The 18588-nt window shown below is 37.1% G+C and overlaps 1 protein-coding gene across 5 annotated transcripts in view; it reads right to left on the bottom strand.

The window, feature by feature from the left end:
- Positions 1-18588, bottom strand: part of CCNB3 (cyclin B3) — a 93195-nt gene that overhangs the window by 29452 nt on the left and 45155 nt on the right. For 3 of the 5 annotated variants that reach the window (XM_055268880.2, XM_055268881.2, XM_055268882.2), the window contains 3 exons: positions 15004-17764; positions 13905-14003; positions 12587-12679 (listed from right to left, as the gene is read on the bottom strand). The exons of 1 other annotated variant lie outside the window; for it this stretch is intronic. In XM_055268880.2, the coding sequence (XP_055124855.1) occupies positions 12587-12679; positions 13905-14003; positions 15004-17764 (2953 nt within the window). The remainder of the gene's footprint in view (positions 1-12586; positions 12680-13904; positions 14004-15003; positions 17765-18588) is intronic. One more of the 5 variants, XM_055268883.2, reaches the window with a different exon arrangement.

Here is an 18588-nt window from a genome sequence, read left to right as displayed (position 1 = left end):
CACTGTGCACATGTACCCTAAAACTTAAAGTATAATAATAATAAAAAAAATTAAAAAAAAACTTGAGGGAATAAATTCTGGAGACACGCACACACACACACACATGAAGAGAAACGGCAGAAGGGTAATAATATCGAAAAATAAAAGATAAAAATTTATCTGAGTCAAAGAAATAGTGAACTTTTAGACTGAAAGGACTCACAATATACCAGACAAAATTAAGGAAAACAGGCTCACATCTAGAAATGTCAAAAATAATTATCCATAGGGAAGACAATATATTACATATAATCTGGATCTAAAAGCCTAGACTATTTTAACTAAAATCAGAAGAAGAAATGAACTAAAATATGCAAATTATCTCAGCTTACTTGAGGGGAAATTAACAGACCAGGTCTATCAAAAGAGTTGGTTAACTAAATAAAGGCTATATTCACATAAAAGGATATCATGCCACAGTTTAAAAGAATGTCATAGATCTATACTTATATGGAAAGATGACTAAGACTTATTCCTAAAAATCAAGCTGCAGAGCAATGTGTACAGCATAACCTATTCATATTATTCATACAACAAAAATATCATATAACCCACACCCATTAAATGCTATATTTCATGTATTGCTCATGTAACTTAGGATTTTAAAAGAAAGGATAATAAAAAAAAAAAACTTAAAAACAGTGATAAGACATACAATAAAGGATCTGTAAGGATACACCCTAAACAATTTATAGTTGTTACCCCACAGAGTTAGGAGAAAAGGGTTATTATGTACACACACACCCACACATATATATATGAACATTTGCACATACACAGTGAACAAATGTAAACCAGAAACAGCCAATCCTTCAGGATGGATGCTCAGTAGCTACCTGGGCCTAAATTTAAAATATAGCCAAGTGACCATTTGCTGACTAGAGGTCACATAGGTGCTCAGAGGTCTGTGGAAAACCCACACTTTTTAAATTTTGAGATTTTCGGAGTTCACTTGCCTTGGCCAATCAGGGTTCAGCTGTACCAGTCAATGAAGGTTCCACTGTATCAACCAATCAGAACTCAGCTGTGTATACCATATACCAATCAGAACTAAGAAAGTTTGAATTTTTCATTTGCATAAATAGACCAGATTGGCAACCTTGGTGGGAACTTTGCTGGAAAACCTAAACCCTTAATTTTTTTCTCAGGAGTATACCTTTGTTTTACACTGACGGCTGGTTCTCCTGGTTTGCAAACTGTTCACTGGAATAAAGTCTCTTTCCTCAAAATTCCTTTTCTGAATTTTTCAGTTAAAATATTGTATAAGTCAAGGAGGTTAAGGTAGGATGGCAGAGGTGAAGAAATGCCAGGAGAAATTAACTAAACAATAATATTTGTGGGTAGTTACCATACTGCTCTTAGGCTTTGATAAATTATAAAAAATAAATTAGCATATAAATTATATAATTATTAAGCCAAAATTGATATAATGATCATTGTACCCTATAGAGAATACAGTTCTTCAGTGAATCATTTATACAAACTTATTATACCTGAAACCATGAAGAAAACCTTATTAACTTTAAGAAAGAAATTATCCTTCAGGTCACATTTTTAATATACAATGAAATACCTCTAGAAATTTATAATAAAAGGATAAATCAAAGAAAAGGAAATATTTTAAAAATGTTAAGCACTAAAAAAAACAAAAAACAGGGTCAAAGAGGAAATAAAAATTGCAACTGCAAAATTTGAGAAAAATCAAGATAGCTACAACACTATTTTTCAAAATTAATGTGATATACTCAGAACTAAGAAGAAAATGTATAGCTTTGGATCTTTTGTTATGAAGTCAAGAATAATTTAAACAGACTAAGCATTCAATTCAAGCAGCTAGGGAAAACAACAAAATAAACCTTAGTAAAACAAGAATAAAATAAAAATAAAAGCAGATGTTAAATGAATTTTTAAAACAGAAAAGGTATATATTTACCCATGAGCTGGTTCTTTGAAAAGACAAGAGGATTTCTAAAAAACTGCTTGTGAGGAAAATTGAGGAAAAGAACATGTAGATATGAATGCAAGCACATGTGAGGAAGATAACACATCACACAATGAGTGAGAAAAGAAATCATTATAAAGGGTTATAAAATGATATTATGTACAATCTATGATAATAACAATATATCCAAGAAATGGATACATTTTTAGGAAAATATAAACTACAAGGCCAGGCACGGTGGCTCACACCTGCAATCCTGGCACTTTGGGAGGTCGAAGAGGGTGGATCATTTGAGGTTCAGGAGTTTGAGACAAGCCTGGCCAACATGGTGAAACCCCATCTCTACTAAAAGTGCAAAAATTAGCCAGGCAGTAGTGGTGCACGCCTGTAATCCCAGCTCCTCTGGAGGCTGAGGCAGGAGAATAGGTTGAGCCTGGGAGGCGGAGATTGTGGTGAGCCAAGATTGCGCCACTGCACTCCAGTCTGGGTGACAGAGTGAGACCCTGTCTCAAAACAAAACAAACAAACACAAAAAAGTAAAATATAAACTACAAAAACGACTCAAGAAGGGCAAGAAAACCTTACTAGGCCAATAGCCATTGTTATTAGAAAAATTTCTCAAAGAATCACACACAAAAATGGCACTATACATTGATGGGTTCATGGACAAGTTCTTCAAGGAAAATAAAATTCCTGCGTTAAATTTAGTACTGCCAGAAAATTTCCCTAATTATGTTAAAAAGCTAGAGTAATCCTTTATAAAGACCTTTATTAAATCTTTACCACACTTAATAATGACAGCATCCTTCAACAGAAACTAAAAAAGGAATCTGATTTATGAGCAAAGATGCAAAAATTCTAAATAAAGTATAAGCGTATCAAGTCCAAGAGTAAATTAAACAAATCATGACTAACTTCAGCAAAGTAGATGAACATAAAATACATTAAAAAGCAACTGTTTCCCAATATACTAGCAATAAATATTTTATTATACTTTAAGTTCTAGGGTACATGTGCACAACGTGCAGGTTTGTTACATATGTATACATGTGCCATGTTGGTGTGCTGCACCCATTAACTCATCATTTACATTAGGTATATCTCCTAATGCTATCCCTCCCCCCATCCCCACCCCACAACAGGCCCCAGTGTGTGATGTTCCCCTTCCTGTGTCCATGTGTTCTCATTGTTCAATTCCCACCTATGAGTGAGAACATGCGGTGTTTGGTTTTTTGTCCCTGCGATAGTTTGCTGAGAATGATGGTTTCCAGCTTCATCCATGTCCCTACAAAGGACATGAACTCATCATTTTTTATGGCTGCATAGTATTCCATGGTGTATATGTGCCACATTTTCTTAATCCAGTCTATTGTTGTTGGACATTTGGGTTGGTTCCAAGTCTTTGCTATTGTGAATAGTGCTGCAATAAACATACATGTGCATGTGTCTTTATAGCAGCATGATTTATAGTCCTTTGGGTATATACCCAGTAATGGGATGGCTGGGTCAAATGGTATTTCTAGTTCTAGATCCTTGAGGAATCACCACACTGTCTTCCACAATGGTTGAACCAGTTTCCAGTCCCACCAACAGTGTAAAAGTGTTCCTATTTCTCCACATCCTCTCCAGAACCTGTTGTTTCCTGACTTTTTAATGATGGCCATTCTAACTGGTGTGAGATGGTATCTCATTGTGGTTTTGATTTGCATTTCTCTGATGGCCAGTGATGATGAGCATTTTTTCATGTGTCTGTTGCCTGCATAAATGTCTTCTTTTGAGAAGTGTCTGTTCATATCCTTCGCCCACTTGTTGATGGGGTTGTTTTTTTCTTGTAAATTTGAGTTCATTGTAGATTCTGGATATTAGCCCTTTGTCAGATGAGTAGATTGCAAAAATTTTCTCCCTTTCTCTAGGTTGCCTGTTCACTCTGATGGTAGTTTCTTTTGCTGTGCAGAAGCTCTTTAGTTTAATTAGATCCCGTTTGTCAATTTTGACTTTTGTTGCCATTGCTTTTGGTGTTTTAGACATGAAGTCCTTGCCCATGCCTATGTCCTGAATGGTAATGCCTAGGTTTTCTTCTAGGGTTTTTATGGTTTTAGGTCTAACATGTAAGTCTTTAATCCATCTTGAATTAATTTTTGTATAAGGTGTAAGGAAGAGATCAAGTTTCAGCTTTCTACATATGGCTAGCCAGTTTTCTCAGCACCATTTATTAAATAGGGAATCCTTTCCCCATTGCTTGTTTTTGTCAGGTTCGTCAAAGATCAGATAGTTGTAGATATGCGGCATTATTTCTGAGGGCTCTGTTCTGTTCCACTGGTCTATATCTCTGTTTTGGTACCAGTACCATGCTGTTTTGGTTACTGTAGCCTTGTAGTATAGTTTGAAGTCAGGTAGCGTGATGCCTCCAGCTTTGTTCTTTTGGCTTAGGATTGACTTGGCAATGCAGGCTCTTTTTTGGTTCCATATGAACTTCTTTAAAGTTCATATGGAACCAAAAAAAAAACTAGCAATAAATTTTAAAAGGGAAAGAGGATAACACTCATAACATTTGAAAATTCTCAATACTCAAGAAAAACATTTTTAAGTTAGTGAGACCAATATGAAGAAAATTTCTTAAAAATGGAAATTGTAAAAGACCTGGGAAGTAAATAGACACAACATAACTGGCTTAGTAAGTTCGATATTACAAAGTCTGTGAATTTTTCCTGAATTAATCCTAACGGGCTATTTTTGAAAACTCGACAAAATTATTCTGCAGCTCACCTGGAAGAATTAATGTGCAAGAACAACCAGGAATATTTTATAAAAGATGAGTAAAGAGGCAATAAATGTATTACAAAGCCATAATAATATAATAATAAAACAGCATACTACTGATGTTAGAGTAGACAAATAATATATAATAAAAACAGTATACTACTGATGTTAGAGTAGACAAATAGATCAATGGAAGAGAATTGGAAAGACTACAAACTGAAGTATGTATGATAAAGGTGTCATTTCAAACCAGTGTGTAATGAAAATAAATGGTGTTGGAATAACCGGATAATCATTGGAGAAAGTTTAGATTCTGACACCAAATAGACTAAGGATTTAAAAGTAGAAATGAAACTATAAATATTCTAGAAAAAAATTTGGAGAAATATTTATATAATTCTGGACTAATGACTTTCCTACGCAAGAAACAAATTTTAAAGCTAGAAAGGAAAGAACTGATAAACTTGACTACTTAAAATGCCAATGCTTCTGTACAGCTAACTAAAATAACACATTAAAATTTTTCACTTATCAGATGGTAAAAAATATAACTTCTTTTGTTGAGAAGATTATGGGAAAATAAGCATTTTCATTCAGTAATGGTAAAAGCATAAATGGTCATGACATTTCAGAAGGATAGCTGCCAACATGTACAAAAATTTTTCATGTGCATGTTTTGATCTAATAATCCTATTCCTAGCCATTTGGTCCGGAGAAACAATAGTAAAATCATAAAAAATGCACATTTATGTATATTCACTACAGAGTTATTTCAAAGAGCAATATTTGAAAATAACCTAAATGTCCATTAATAGCAGGATGGGTATGACAGAAGAGAAATACCATATTGCAAAAAAAAATGGATATAGAAATATGTCAGTTTGACTGGAAAGATGTTTGCAATCATATCACCATTGTTATATGAAGAAAAAGTCAGAAATAAATATAAAGAAGATATAATAATCCTAAATGTGTATGTTCCTAACAACAGAACTTCGAAAAACACAAAGCAAAAAATGACAAAACTTAGAAATAGCAAATCCACAATTATAGTTGAAGACTTCAGTACTCCTCTCTCAGTAACAGAATTATTACACAGAAAATTACCATGGATAATAAAGAAATTAAACCATAAGCAAGAAGAAAGAAAACTATTTTTAAAATAGTTATAAAATTATAAAAATTATAAAATTATAAAAAATAAAGCAGATATGAGGAATACTAAAAACAGAAAAATAAAAATGGATGAAACCAAAATCTGGTTCTTTGGAAAGATGAATAAAATTAATAAACCTCTAGCAAGACTGATAAACAAAATAAGAGGAGACACAAATTACCAGTATCAGGAATGAAAGAGGGAACACTATGAAAAACTCTATGCACATAAATTTGACAACTTAGATGGAAGGGACCAACTCTTTGAAAACCACAAACTACCAAAAGTCACCCAATATGAAATAGATAACTTAAATAACCTTATAACTATTAAAGAAATGATATTCTTCACTGAAAACCTTTTGGGGAAAAAACCCTCCAGGCTCCGATGTTTTCACTTGCAAATTCTACCAACATTTAAAGAAGAAATAACATCAATTCTACACATCCCTTCCAGAAACAGAAGGGTTGGGGATAATTCCCAACTTATTTTACAAGATCGCTATTATTCTGATACCAGAACAAAAAAACAAACAAACAAAAAACCCAACCAGAACACTACAGACCAACATCCCAACATCCATCATAAACATAGATGTAAAAATCCTCAAAAAAATATTAGCAAATCAAATCCAGCAATACCTAAAAAGAAAAATATACCAGGACAAAATGGGGTTTATCTCAGGAATATAAAAATAAGGTTGCTTCCATTTTTGAAGATCAATTGATTTAACTTACTATATTAGTCTAAAACAAAAAAAAATATCAATGGATGCAGGAAAAAAGCATTTGACAAAGTTCAACATTTATTCATGATAAAAAAATATATTACACAGGATTAAACTAGAAATAGAAAGTAACTTTCTCAACCTGATCAAAGGTGTTTACAAAAATCCTACAGTTAAAATCACGCTAATAGTTAAAGTCAATGCTTTCCTCCTAAGATCAGGAGTAAGGCAATGCTGTCCACTCTTACTGCTTCTATATCAACATCATAATGGAAGTCTCAGGCAGTATAATAAAACATGAAAATGAAATAAAAAGCATGGAGATTAGAAAGGAAGAAATAAAACGGTCCCCATTTGCAGATGATTCAATTATCTATGTAGATAACCCCAAGAAATCTACAAAAAAAGAACTCCTGAGTTTTAGCAAAGTCACAGAATACAAGGCCAACACACAACTATCAACCGTATTTCATACTGGCAATGTACAAATAGAAAGCTAAATTTAAAAAAACATCATTTACAATAGCTTCAAGGAAGAAAATATTTTTTATAAATCTAACAAAACATGTATAGGATCTATATGATGAGAAAAATAAATCAAAGAAAATTTAAATAAATGGAGAGACATACCATAGGTTGGAAGAGTCAATATAGTAACACGCCAAATCTATCTGAACTCACCTATAGATGTGTATTGGGGTTCCCTAAGACCACCTCAAGGACAATGATTTCCTAGGATGGCTCACAGGACTTAGCATATAGTCATGTTCATGACTATGATTTATTTCAGTGAAAGGATACAAAGCAAAATCAGCAAAGGGATAAGAAGCATGGGGCAAAATCTGGAAAAAGCCACAAGCAAGCTTCCAAGAGTCCTGTCAGTAGTCACTTCAGGATGCACTTAATTCCTCTAGCAATGAGTTGTGACAACACATGGAAAGTGTTGTCTACTAGGGAAGCTTACTATCACTCAGTGCCCAAAATTTTATTGGGAACTGGTCAAGTAAACACTCTGTGCCTATCATGTTCTGAAGTTCCAGACTCCCAAAAGGAAAGCAGGTGTTCAGCCTAAACCACATGGTTTGCATAAAGAGTTTAAGCACAGTAAGCCACAATCATCATTCGGGGAAGTTTTATATCAGTGTAGGGACTGCTTACTGGCCAAGTTTCCAGATTACCAGCCAAGGGCCAACCTTGCAAACAGACCTTTCTAGGCATAGCAGTATCAGGCCTATTATTTTAACTCTTTTCTGCACAAAATATATTTCAATTCCAATCAAACTCCTAGACATATTTTTAAGATACAAACTGATTCTAAAATTTATACAGAAAGGCAAAGGAACTAGAATAGCTAAAACAGGTGTTTTTTGCTTTGTTGTTGTTGTTGTTGTTTTGAGATGGAGTCTCGCTCTGTCACCCAGGCTGGAGTGCAGTGGCGCGATCTTGGCTTACTGTAACCTCCGCCTCCCGGGTTCAAGCGATTCTCCTGCCTCAGCTTCCTGAGTAGCTGGGATTACAGGTGCGTGCCACCACGCCCGGCTAATTTTTGTATTTTTAGTAGAGACGGAGGTTTCACCATGTTGGTCAGGCTGGTCTCGAACTCCGGACCTCATGATCCACCCACCTCAGCCTCCCAAAGTGTTGGGATTACAGGCATGAGCCACCATTCCTGGCCAGTTTTTTTTTTGTTTTTTTTTTTAAGGAATAGAGTTGAAAATATCACAATACCCAGTTTTAAGACTAACTATAAAACTACAGAAATAAAGACAGTGTGATATTGGTGAAGGAAGAGACACAGAGATAAAGGAAACAGAATATTGGTACAGACCCACAAAAACTGTGTTTGGCAAGGTGCAAAAACAATTCCATGAAGAAAGTATAGTTTTTAATTCCCACAAATGGTGTTAGAACAATTAGACACTCATATGCAAAAAAAGAACCTTGACCTAAATCTCACACCTTATACAAAAATTAACTAAAAATGGACTATAGATTTAATGTAACATGTAAAACTATAAACCTTTTAGATAAAATATAGGAAAGAAGTCGGGCACAGTGCCTCACACCTGTAATCACAGCACTTTGGGAGGCCAAGGCAGGCGGATCACCTGAGGTCAGGAGTTTGAGACCAGCCTGGCCAACGTGGTGAAACTTCATCTCTACTTAAAATACAAAAATTGGCCAGGCAGGGTGGCGGGCACCTGTAATCCCAGTTACTTGGAAGGCTGAGACAGGAGAATCGCTTGAACCCGGGAGGCAGAGGTTGCAGTAAGCTGAGACCGCACCATTGCACTCCAGCCTGGGTAACAAGAGCAAAACTCCATCTCATAAATTAATTAATTAATTAATTAATTAATTAAAATACACACACACACACACACACACACACACGAGAGAGACAGAGAATATTCCTGACCTAGGTTTAGGCAAAGAGTTCTTACAAGTAAGTACAATCCATAAAGAAGGCATTGATAAACTGGACTTCATCAAAATTAAAAACTTTTGCTCTGGGAAAGACACTGGTAAGAGAAAGAAAAACTACAGACTGAGAGGATATATTTATAAATCACATACCCAACAAAGGATTTGTATCTAGAATATGTAAAGAACTCTCATAACTTGACACTAAGGAAACGAACTACCCTATTTATAACTGGGCAAAAGACTTGAATAGACATTTCATCAAAGAGGATATATGCATGACAAGTATGGTTGTCAACATTATTAGCCCTTAAGGAAATAAAAATTAAAACTATGAGGAGATTCCTCTATACACCTATTAGATGGTTAAAATAAAGTACTAACAAAACCAAGTGCTGACAAGAATACAGAGCAACCAGAACTCTCATGCATTGGAGGTGAGAATGCAAGATGTACAGCCACTCTGTGGCAATTTCTAATTAAGTTAAACATAAACTTACCGTATGTCCCAATGATCCCACTCCTGTGTGCTGACATTAGAAATTAAAACATATCTTCACATAAAAACCTGTACATTAATGTACAGTTCTTTTCACAGTCATCAAAAACTGGAAACAAACTAAATACCCTTCCACAGGAGAATGGATAAACTGTGATATATCCGAACCATTGAATACCACTCAGCAATAAAAAGGATGAACTAATGATATCTGCAACAACTTGAATAAATCTTAAAGGCATCATACTGAATGAAAGAAGCCAGTCTCATAAGGTTACATACAACACAAACATTTATACAATATTCTTGAAAAGGCAAATATAGAAAATAGATTAGTGGTTTCCAGAATTTAGGGGTGGGAGGTGGGTGTGACTCTAAACGGATAATATAAGGAAGTTTTTATGGCGTGGTCAAACTGTTCTATTTCCTAATCATAGTGGCGGTTACACAAATCAATACATATGCTAAAAATTCACAGAACTGTCACACTCTTCAGTATTAATCCCAGAGAAATAAAAACTATATTCACAAAAAAGCTCTATGCAAATATTCGTAGTAATTTTATCCTTACTAGCCAAAAACTAGTAACAACCCAAATGTCCTTCAACAGGTGGATGGTTAAACACACTGTGTGTATTAGTCCATTTTCATACTTCTATGAAGAAATACCTGAGACTGGGTAATTTATAAAGAAAAGAGGTTTAATGGACTCACAGCTCCACATGGCTGTGGAGGCCTCACAATCATGGAAAAAGGTGAAGGAGGAGCAAAGGCACATCTTACATGGTGGCAGGCAAGAGAGTGTATGCAGGAGAACTGCCTTTTATAAAACCATCTGATCCTGTGAGACATATCCACTATCACAAGAACAATATGGGAAAACCCGCCCCCATGATGCACTTACCTCCCACTGGGTCCCTCCCACAACATGTGGGGATTATGGGAGCTATAATTCAAGATAAGATTTGGGTGCGGACACAGCCAAACCACATTACCATGGTACATCTGTACCATGGAATACTACTTAGCAACAAAAAGGAATGAACTATTCATATACACAACTTGGATGGATCTCAAGGGAATTATGGTGAGTAGTAAACATCAAGCTCAAAAGGCTATACACTGTATGATTCCATTTATATAACATTCATGAAATAACAAAATTATAGAGATAGAAAACAAATAACTTGTCAGGGACAGGAAGGAGAGGGGAGGAAGATGGTTGTGGCTAACAAAAACTGGCATGAGGGATCCTTGTGGCAATGGAACAGTTCTGTACCTTAACTGTGGCAGTGATTACAAAATTTACACGTGAACAAATAGACTAAATATTTATTTACACATGTGATCAAATAGACTATACACACCCCCAAATAAGTGCATGTAAAATTGCTGAAATCTAAACAAGGTCTGTGGATTATAACAAAGTCCATTTCCTGACCATGACACTATACTATAGTTAGGCCAGATGTCATCTTCGGGATAAACTAGGGTGAAGGGTATACAGGCTCTCTTTGTCCTTTTTTTTTCAATTTCTTATGAATCAATTATTTCAAAACAAATGCTAAAATTTCATGGAACTTTATATCCAAAAAGTCATTTTTGTTATTTGGTTATTTTAAAATAAAAAACCAAAGAGTTATAAAAGCACTACATGTAACTACAGTTATAAAAACAATATGGTATTTTCTAGAACTGAGATTCTCTTTCAAGGGGTATAACATTAATATAACTTGTGGAGCTTTATAAAAATATGCGTGCCTGGGCCACATCCCCACAATTCTGATTGGATAAGTCTGGGATAGGACCTGGGCATCTGATTCTGAGGTACACCCCTAATGGATAACCACTGCTTAAGATGGGGGGATAATATATGCAAACAAATGAGAACAGCAGTTTGGGGTTGTGGGATCACAGGTAATTATAATTTCTTACTTTGCTATAATGTACATTTTTATGCAATAACAAAAACTTTAAATAAAAAATATTTAGTTCATCATTCCAGCTGGCAGAGATATTTTTTCTCTGTAAGCCATTTATTTCCTATCCCTACTCCTAGTTTCATGCCATCCAGGAACTTAATGAATACATCTTCTCTGTTCTCATTTACATTACTAATGAGAATGTTAGGCAGAACAAAGTCCAATGGCAGTCACTAGAAATTTCTTTCCAGCTTGGCAATGATAAGCAATCTTTGGGTTCTGTTTCACTTATTTAAGATCTACCCAAATTTTACTCTTATCTGATTTACTGTTCTCTACCATTTTCATAAGATGAGAGATATTTTCATGCTTTGCAGATGTTCAGATATACTGTGTCTACCACAATTCCTTGGTCTGTCACTCCAAAATGAGCCTGAACCACTCCTCTGATACTTAACAAAGGATATAAAACTGTATTGTCTTTTCTTCCTAATTACATACTAAGACTGCTGGGCGTAGACTGACCATGCTGTATGTTTCCCTGCAAACTCCATAGCAATTCTTTCAATTCCATTCATTCAACAAATGCTTACTGACCCCCTACTATATGCTATGTACTACTCTGGGCTCTCCTATCTTAGTATAAAATAATAATTAAGTATTAATAGCAGTATTCCCTCAATATCTAACCTTGGACAAACAGCTACCTGCCATGTCCTGTGCCACACTGTCCTTCCTATTATCCATTCCACCCAAAGCTTGAAAGACTTTGTCATCGACCCCAATCCAAATCACTAGATATAATTTTACAAGACTTTAAGAATGATAAAACGACCATACCGTCACTGCCTTTTCTAGAAAGAGTCTCTCCTTCCAATTAGTTCTCACAGTATTTTATTTTATTTGAAACATTCTTAGAGCACTTAGTATATTCTACTTTGTATTACACTTATTTGTCTGCATATCTTATCTTGCCTCCTAAATCATGAGCTCCTTGAGGGCATGAACCACAGCTTATTCAACTCTATAGACTCAGTACATTTTTACCATGTTTTTGGCCTGGCAGCCCTGAATGAGAAAGAGAATAGCAGCTCCTTAAGGCAGGAGTTGTCAGGCTTACCTGAACCTCCACCAACCAGTCCACAAGAATGGCCCTCATGTCACTGGTGATTTCAATCTGCCTGTTCATGTAATTTGTAAGTATAAACTGTTCCTGGTATTGATGAGAAAGAAATGTTAATAAATAAACTCTTCTTATAGTTCAAAATTGTAACTTAACAATTAACTTCTCCCTCATAGTTCTAACTCCTGATTTTCAACTGGTATTAGAGAGGGGCAGATCAAAGTATCCTTTTCCAGGCAAGTTGCAGTTATGCTTTGGGAAATAGACACGTGTGATATTCAAGTGTCAGAGTGAATATTGAAGAATCCAGGGGGAAATAAAGGCAGAAACACACCTATAGCTATAGACAAATGCCAAAAAGGTTCTGCCCTTTCTTTGCAATTCAATCTAAAGCACAATACCATGCTATGTAGAGCAGTGCTTCTCAAACTTTAACATACGTATGCAGTACTTGGGGATCATGTAAAACTTCAGATTCTGATTTAGAAGGTCTGGGATGGGGCTAGGTTTCTGCATTTCTAACAAAATCTCAAGTGAAACTGATACTGCTGAACCAAGGCTCACACTTTTATTATAACAAAGATGTCCCTTACTTAGGTATGCCAGAAAAAGTGTGGGCTTTGGAGTCAGTTAATCAATTGCACTCTCTCTATAAAGAGGATAGGTGGATCTGTAGGTGGGTTTCCATCCTCCCACCCTCTTATACATGACCTGCTAAAAATTCTACTTGGTAGATAATCTTGGTCCCATCTGTTCTGTTGAGAGAGTTAGAAGAAACTTTGGAATTGATGAATATTAGTGGTAAAGGAGACTGGCAGATTTCAAAGGAGAAAGAAAACTTCACCAGGTTGGAGAGATGAAACAAAAAATACGATTTTACATACAATGCCAGAAACATGCATAGGGAAGGAAAAAGATCTCTAAGAAAAGCCACTCAGAGACTACTTAACCATTTTTGTGTCTAAGACTGTCTTCTTAGCAATTAGATGTACAGGATTATGGTCTTCAAGGTAATCAGACTTTAGCTCATATCTCAGCTCTACCATATACCACTTACATGACTCTGGGCAGTTTCCTCTATCTGTAAGAGGGAGATAATAATACCTACCATCATGAAGTTACTGAGAGAATTAACATAATGTCTACAAATCTGTTAGTACAATGTCCAACTCACAGTAAGCTACCAATATGTTAGTTGTTGCTATTATTATTTTTATCATCATTATTACCACCCCTTTCAACTTGCATACTGAAGGATGGAATGATGAGGAAATGAAAACTAGAAATCATTGCCCAACCCAAGCAACCTAAATACCTCTCTTTCTTTCATGTAACTGAAGATTTCCTTGGCATACATTGGGTTGAAACTTGGATCACTGCTGTCCTCGTCAATATCTTCCTGTGGGGTTATCTGCTTAGAAATCACCGAAAAGATATATTATGAGAATTATTCCAAGGAAGACTTAACACATACATATCAATGATTACTCCTTTCTCCCCACTGTCTTCTGCTAAGGTGTCTCAAGCCTTGTATATGTTGGGCCACAACACAGTACTCCTTGGCTGTGCAATCCTCATATGGTCCAGTGATCAAGAAATGCCTAGTCTTCATTGTATATACCTTCGCTGCCCTAGGAACAAGGGACCCTTTTTATAGGTAAGCTCAAGATTCTCCAAGATGCACATTCTTATTATTTCAGCTTTGTTACCTGTCTTCTTAGGTCCCTAATTATGTCAATGCTTTGATCTGGCCCAATTCATCTTGGTAGTCTTTTCCTCCCTTCTATACCTTTACCCAGGATGTTTTGCTACAAAAAGGACATTTCTCCTCCTGCTTGCTAAATATCATCCCTTCATTATTCAAATTTACAACGTAAAGACCACCTTCCTTGGGAGATGCTCCTATGAACGTTGCCCATTTTTGACCAAAGCCCACTGTGATGCAAATTATAATTACTAAGAAAGGCAATTTCCTGAATGAAATTACCTGGCCACTATTGCAAAGCCCAAGCATATAGCACAGTAGTCCAGACCCTTGTGAGTATTACTGGAATAAATACTTTCTGATTGCTTAGATCTGTCACTGTGCCAATCAGGAAGTCAAGAGATTGTACAAGGCCAACTTAAGAGAAAAATGCCAAAGAACCTGGGAAATGTATCCCAAATCATGGATAACCTCAGGCTATAAAAGGTGAGAAGAGATGATTCTGCATCACCTATCCTTAAATAAAACCAGAAGTAAACCTAAGAAATATCACCCTCTCACTAGGTAGAGGGATACTCTCAATAACTTACTATATATGGCTCAACTGCTTAGGAAGGCAAAACAACAACAAAAAACAACTTTGCTAGCAGCCACCTCCAGGATATCAAAGAACACTTTATCTAATTTAAGAAGAAAGAGAGATGAATACCTCCTTTGATGTTCCCTTGGCCTGTGGTGAGAAAGGTTTATCAGAAGCAGATTCACATGCACTGGACTTGGTGGTGGTACCAGATTTGCCCACGCTGGTCATGGTAGCAATGCTGGACTTGCCTGTTATGGATTCAGGGGCAGTGCTAGACACATTTGGGCTGGTTCCAACTTGGGGGACCAAGAATGTTTTGAGAAAGGTGTCTTCCTTGTAGGTGGGACTCTCTTGTAAGGCTAATGGCTCCTTGAAGGACAACTCCTTCCCATTGGTGGGTTTCTCATTCAGAGCTATCATATCTTTGAAGAGGAATGCCTCATTGATGGTAGACATCTTCAAGCCTAATGGCTTTTTGAGGAGGGTCTCTTTCTTAATGCTGGGCTTCTCTTGCAAGTCCAAAGACTCCTTGAAGATGGTCTCCTTCTCAGTGCTGGGATTCTCCCACAAAGCCGAGTGTTGCTTAAAGAGGGCCTCCTGCTCAATGCTGGGCTTCTCCTGCAAGGCCAAAGTTTCCTTAAAGTGAGCTTCTGTGTCAACAGTGGGATCCTTGAGGACAGCCTCCTTCTCAGTGCTGGACTCCTCCTGCAAGGCCAAAGGTTCCTTAAAGTGAGCTTCTGTGTCAATAGTGGGCTCCTTGAAGACAGCTTCCTTCTCAATGCTGGGCTCCTCTTGCATGGCCAAAAGCTTCTTGAAGAGGGTCTCCCCCTCCTCAACGCTGGGATACCCCTCCAAGGCCAGTGGCTGCTTATTAAGGAACTGCTCTTCATTGATGGTCTCATTCAAAGCCAACTGCTTCTTTAGGAGGAACACTTTTCCCCAAGCAGTGGACTGCTCCTTTAAAGATAATTGTCTCTGTATGTTTGTGGCTGCCTCAGCAGAAAGCTCCCTCTTCAGAACCAATAGCTTCTTGATAAGGGACTCTTCTTCCATGGTGCTTTTCTCCTGCAAGGCCAACAACTTCTTCAAGGAATCCTCTTCGGTATCAGTCTTCTCTTTCAAGACCAAAGCCTCCTGGAAGAGGGACCCACTTTTGTTGGTATGTTTAACATGCAATGAAAATAGTTCCTGAGAAAATTCCTCCTCAGTGGTAGCCTTCTCCTGGATGGCCAATGACTCTTTTGAGAGGGACACTTCCTGCAAGGTGGTATGCTTCTCTTTCAATGCAGATGGTTCCTGGAAGAGGAACTTTTCTTCAGTTGTAGATTTCATCTTAAAGGGCAACAGCTTCTTACAGAATGACTCCTCCTCGGAAGTGGTCTTCTGCAAGACCAGTGGCTTCTTTAAGTGGGACATCTTCCCCTGAGTAATTTTCTTTTTCCGTAAAGACAATGATGTCTTGGTAAGTACTGTCTCCTCAGTTGTAGGGTTCTTCCTAAATGACATTGGCGCCATAAAGAAAGAATTCTTATCTTCACCAATCATATCCTGAAAGTCCAACAGTTCTGGACAGATGGACACCATCTCTTGTGTGGTACACTTTTTCTTTAAAGACACTTTTTCTTCTTTAAAGGGCAGTGGCTCCTTAATAAGTGACTTTTCTCCAGAGGTGGTCTGTAATACTAGTGGTTTCTTCAAGTGGGACATTGTCCCCTGAGTGGCGTGCTTCCTCTTTAAAGGCTTCTTGGTGGGGGGTGCCTCCTCAATGGTACACTTCTTTGTAAAAGCCAAAGCCTCATCAAAAAGTGACTCCTCAGTTGGAGACTTTAGCAAGGACAAGGGCTCCTTTAAGATGGAAACCTCCTCCTGAGTTGTGTGCTTCTCTTGCAATGCAGATGGTTCCTGGGAAAAGGACTCCTTCTCAGTAGATGGCTTTTCTTTAATGGACAATGGCTTCATAATGAGCGACTTCTCTCCAGAGGTGATCTCCTGCATTACTAATGGCTTCAGGCGGGACCTGTTCCCCTCAGTCATGCACTGCTCCTTTAATATTAGTGGCATCATGATTGCCTCCTCAGTGCTAGGCTTATTCTTAAAGGCTAATGACTCCTTAACAAGGGAATCCTCTTTAAAGTTGGTCTTCTGCAAGGCCAGTGATTTCTTCAAGACGGACATCTCATGCTCAGTGGTGCGCTTCTCTTGCAATACAGATAGCTCTTGGAAAAGGGTCTCCTTCTCAGTGGTAGGCTTCTTCTTAAAGGACAATGGCTTCTTAATGGAGGACATTGCTCCAGAGATGGTTGTCTGCAATACTGGTGGCTTCTTAAAGTGGCATATCTTCCCATAAATGGTACATTTCTTCTTTAAAGATGATAGCTTATGGGTGGGGATTGACTCCTCAGTTTTAGGCTTCTTCTTAAAACTCATTGACTCCATGAAGAAGGAATCCTCTTCAATATTGACATCCTGCACAGCCAACGACTCTTTCTGGCAGGACTGCTTCCCCTGACTTGCACACATCTTCTTCTTTAAGGATAATGTCTTCTTGGTGATGGCTGCCTCCTCAGTTTTATGTGTCTTCTTAAAAGTCATTGGCTCTATAACAAACTCATCATCACTGTCACTCTCCTCCTGCAGAGGCTGCAGCTTTTCCAGTAGGGACACCTCCCCATCATTTGAGCACTTTTTTAAAGATAATGACTTCTTGATAAGGGTTTTGTCCTCAATAGTGGGTTCCTCCTTTAAAACTAATGGCTTTCTGAAGAGAGATGCCTCCTCAGTGTTGGGTGTTTTGGAGGTGGTGGATATGTCTAGAATGAGTGGTTTCTCCATAATGTTTGGTACCACGGTAGTAGAGGCTACTACTGGTGTGACTTCCAGCTTATGCCTGTGAAGGAAACAATGTCTGGGTAAGAAAAATGTAGTTCCTAGAATCCTCACCTACTATTTCCTTTTGTTGCTATATTTACTAAAGGTATGAAAGGGGAAGGGGCTTCAACCCCATAAGACAGATTAGAGGGACAAAATCAATAGCTACCATGGTAAATCAACTTAAGTAGTACACTGTATAGTTTCTATGGCCTAGATCTCTACACTTTTCTATAATTTTTCCATTGAAATTCATGTTATACTTTCTTATATATGCTTCATTACCTTATATACAAAGGCTTTTATAATACTTATCACATTGTATGAGTTATCTGTTCATACATCAGTCTCCTTCACTAGCTGCATTTGTCTTTGTCTATCAACCCAAGGCAGCTGGTAAACTTCAGGTTGAAATTAACATTGTTTGAAGGCTAATGAGAGAGGTGGGCTGGTAATTAACATTGGTAGAATCTAACTACCTTCCCCTCACCCTGGACTATTAAGGAGATGCTTTCCCAATGGAGGTAATAAAAAGCTCAAAATAGAAACTTGTCACATGTGTCAGATGCAAAGCTTTCTTTTGAATAGGATTGTATATTCAATTAGAGTGATGAATCTAGTGAGACCAAATCACAGAAAGACTAAAGTTCAGAATAAGAAGAGAGAGAATTTCAGGCAGATATAATCACCAATCTGAGCAGGAGTAAATACCTTCAAAAGACCAGATATCATATGATTCAGTTCAATATGAAATATGCAGAACGGACATATCCATAGAGGTATATCCATAGCAGAAAGTAGACTAGTGGTTTCCTGAGGCTGGGACAGGGGTAGGAGTAGAAA

This window comes from Symphalangus syndactylus, chromosome X (assembly GCF_028878055.3).
Source record: "Symphalangus syndactylus isolate Jambi chromosome X, NHGRI_mSymSyn1-v2.1_pri, whole genome shotgun sequence".
Lineage (NCBI taxonomy): Eukaryota > Metazoa > Chordata > Mammalia > Primates > Hylobatidae > Symphalangus > Symphalangus syndactylus.
This window is presented reverse-complemented; position numbering and strand designations above follow the sequence as displayed.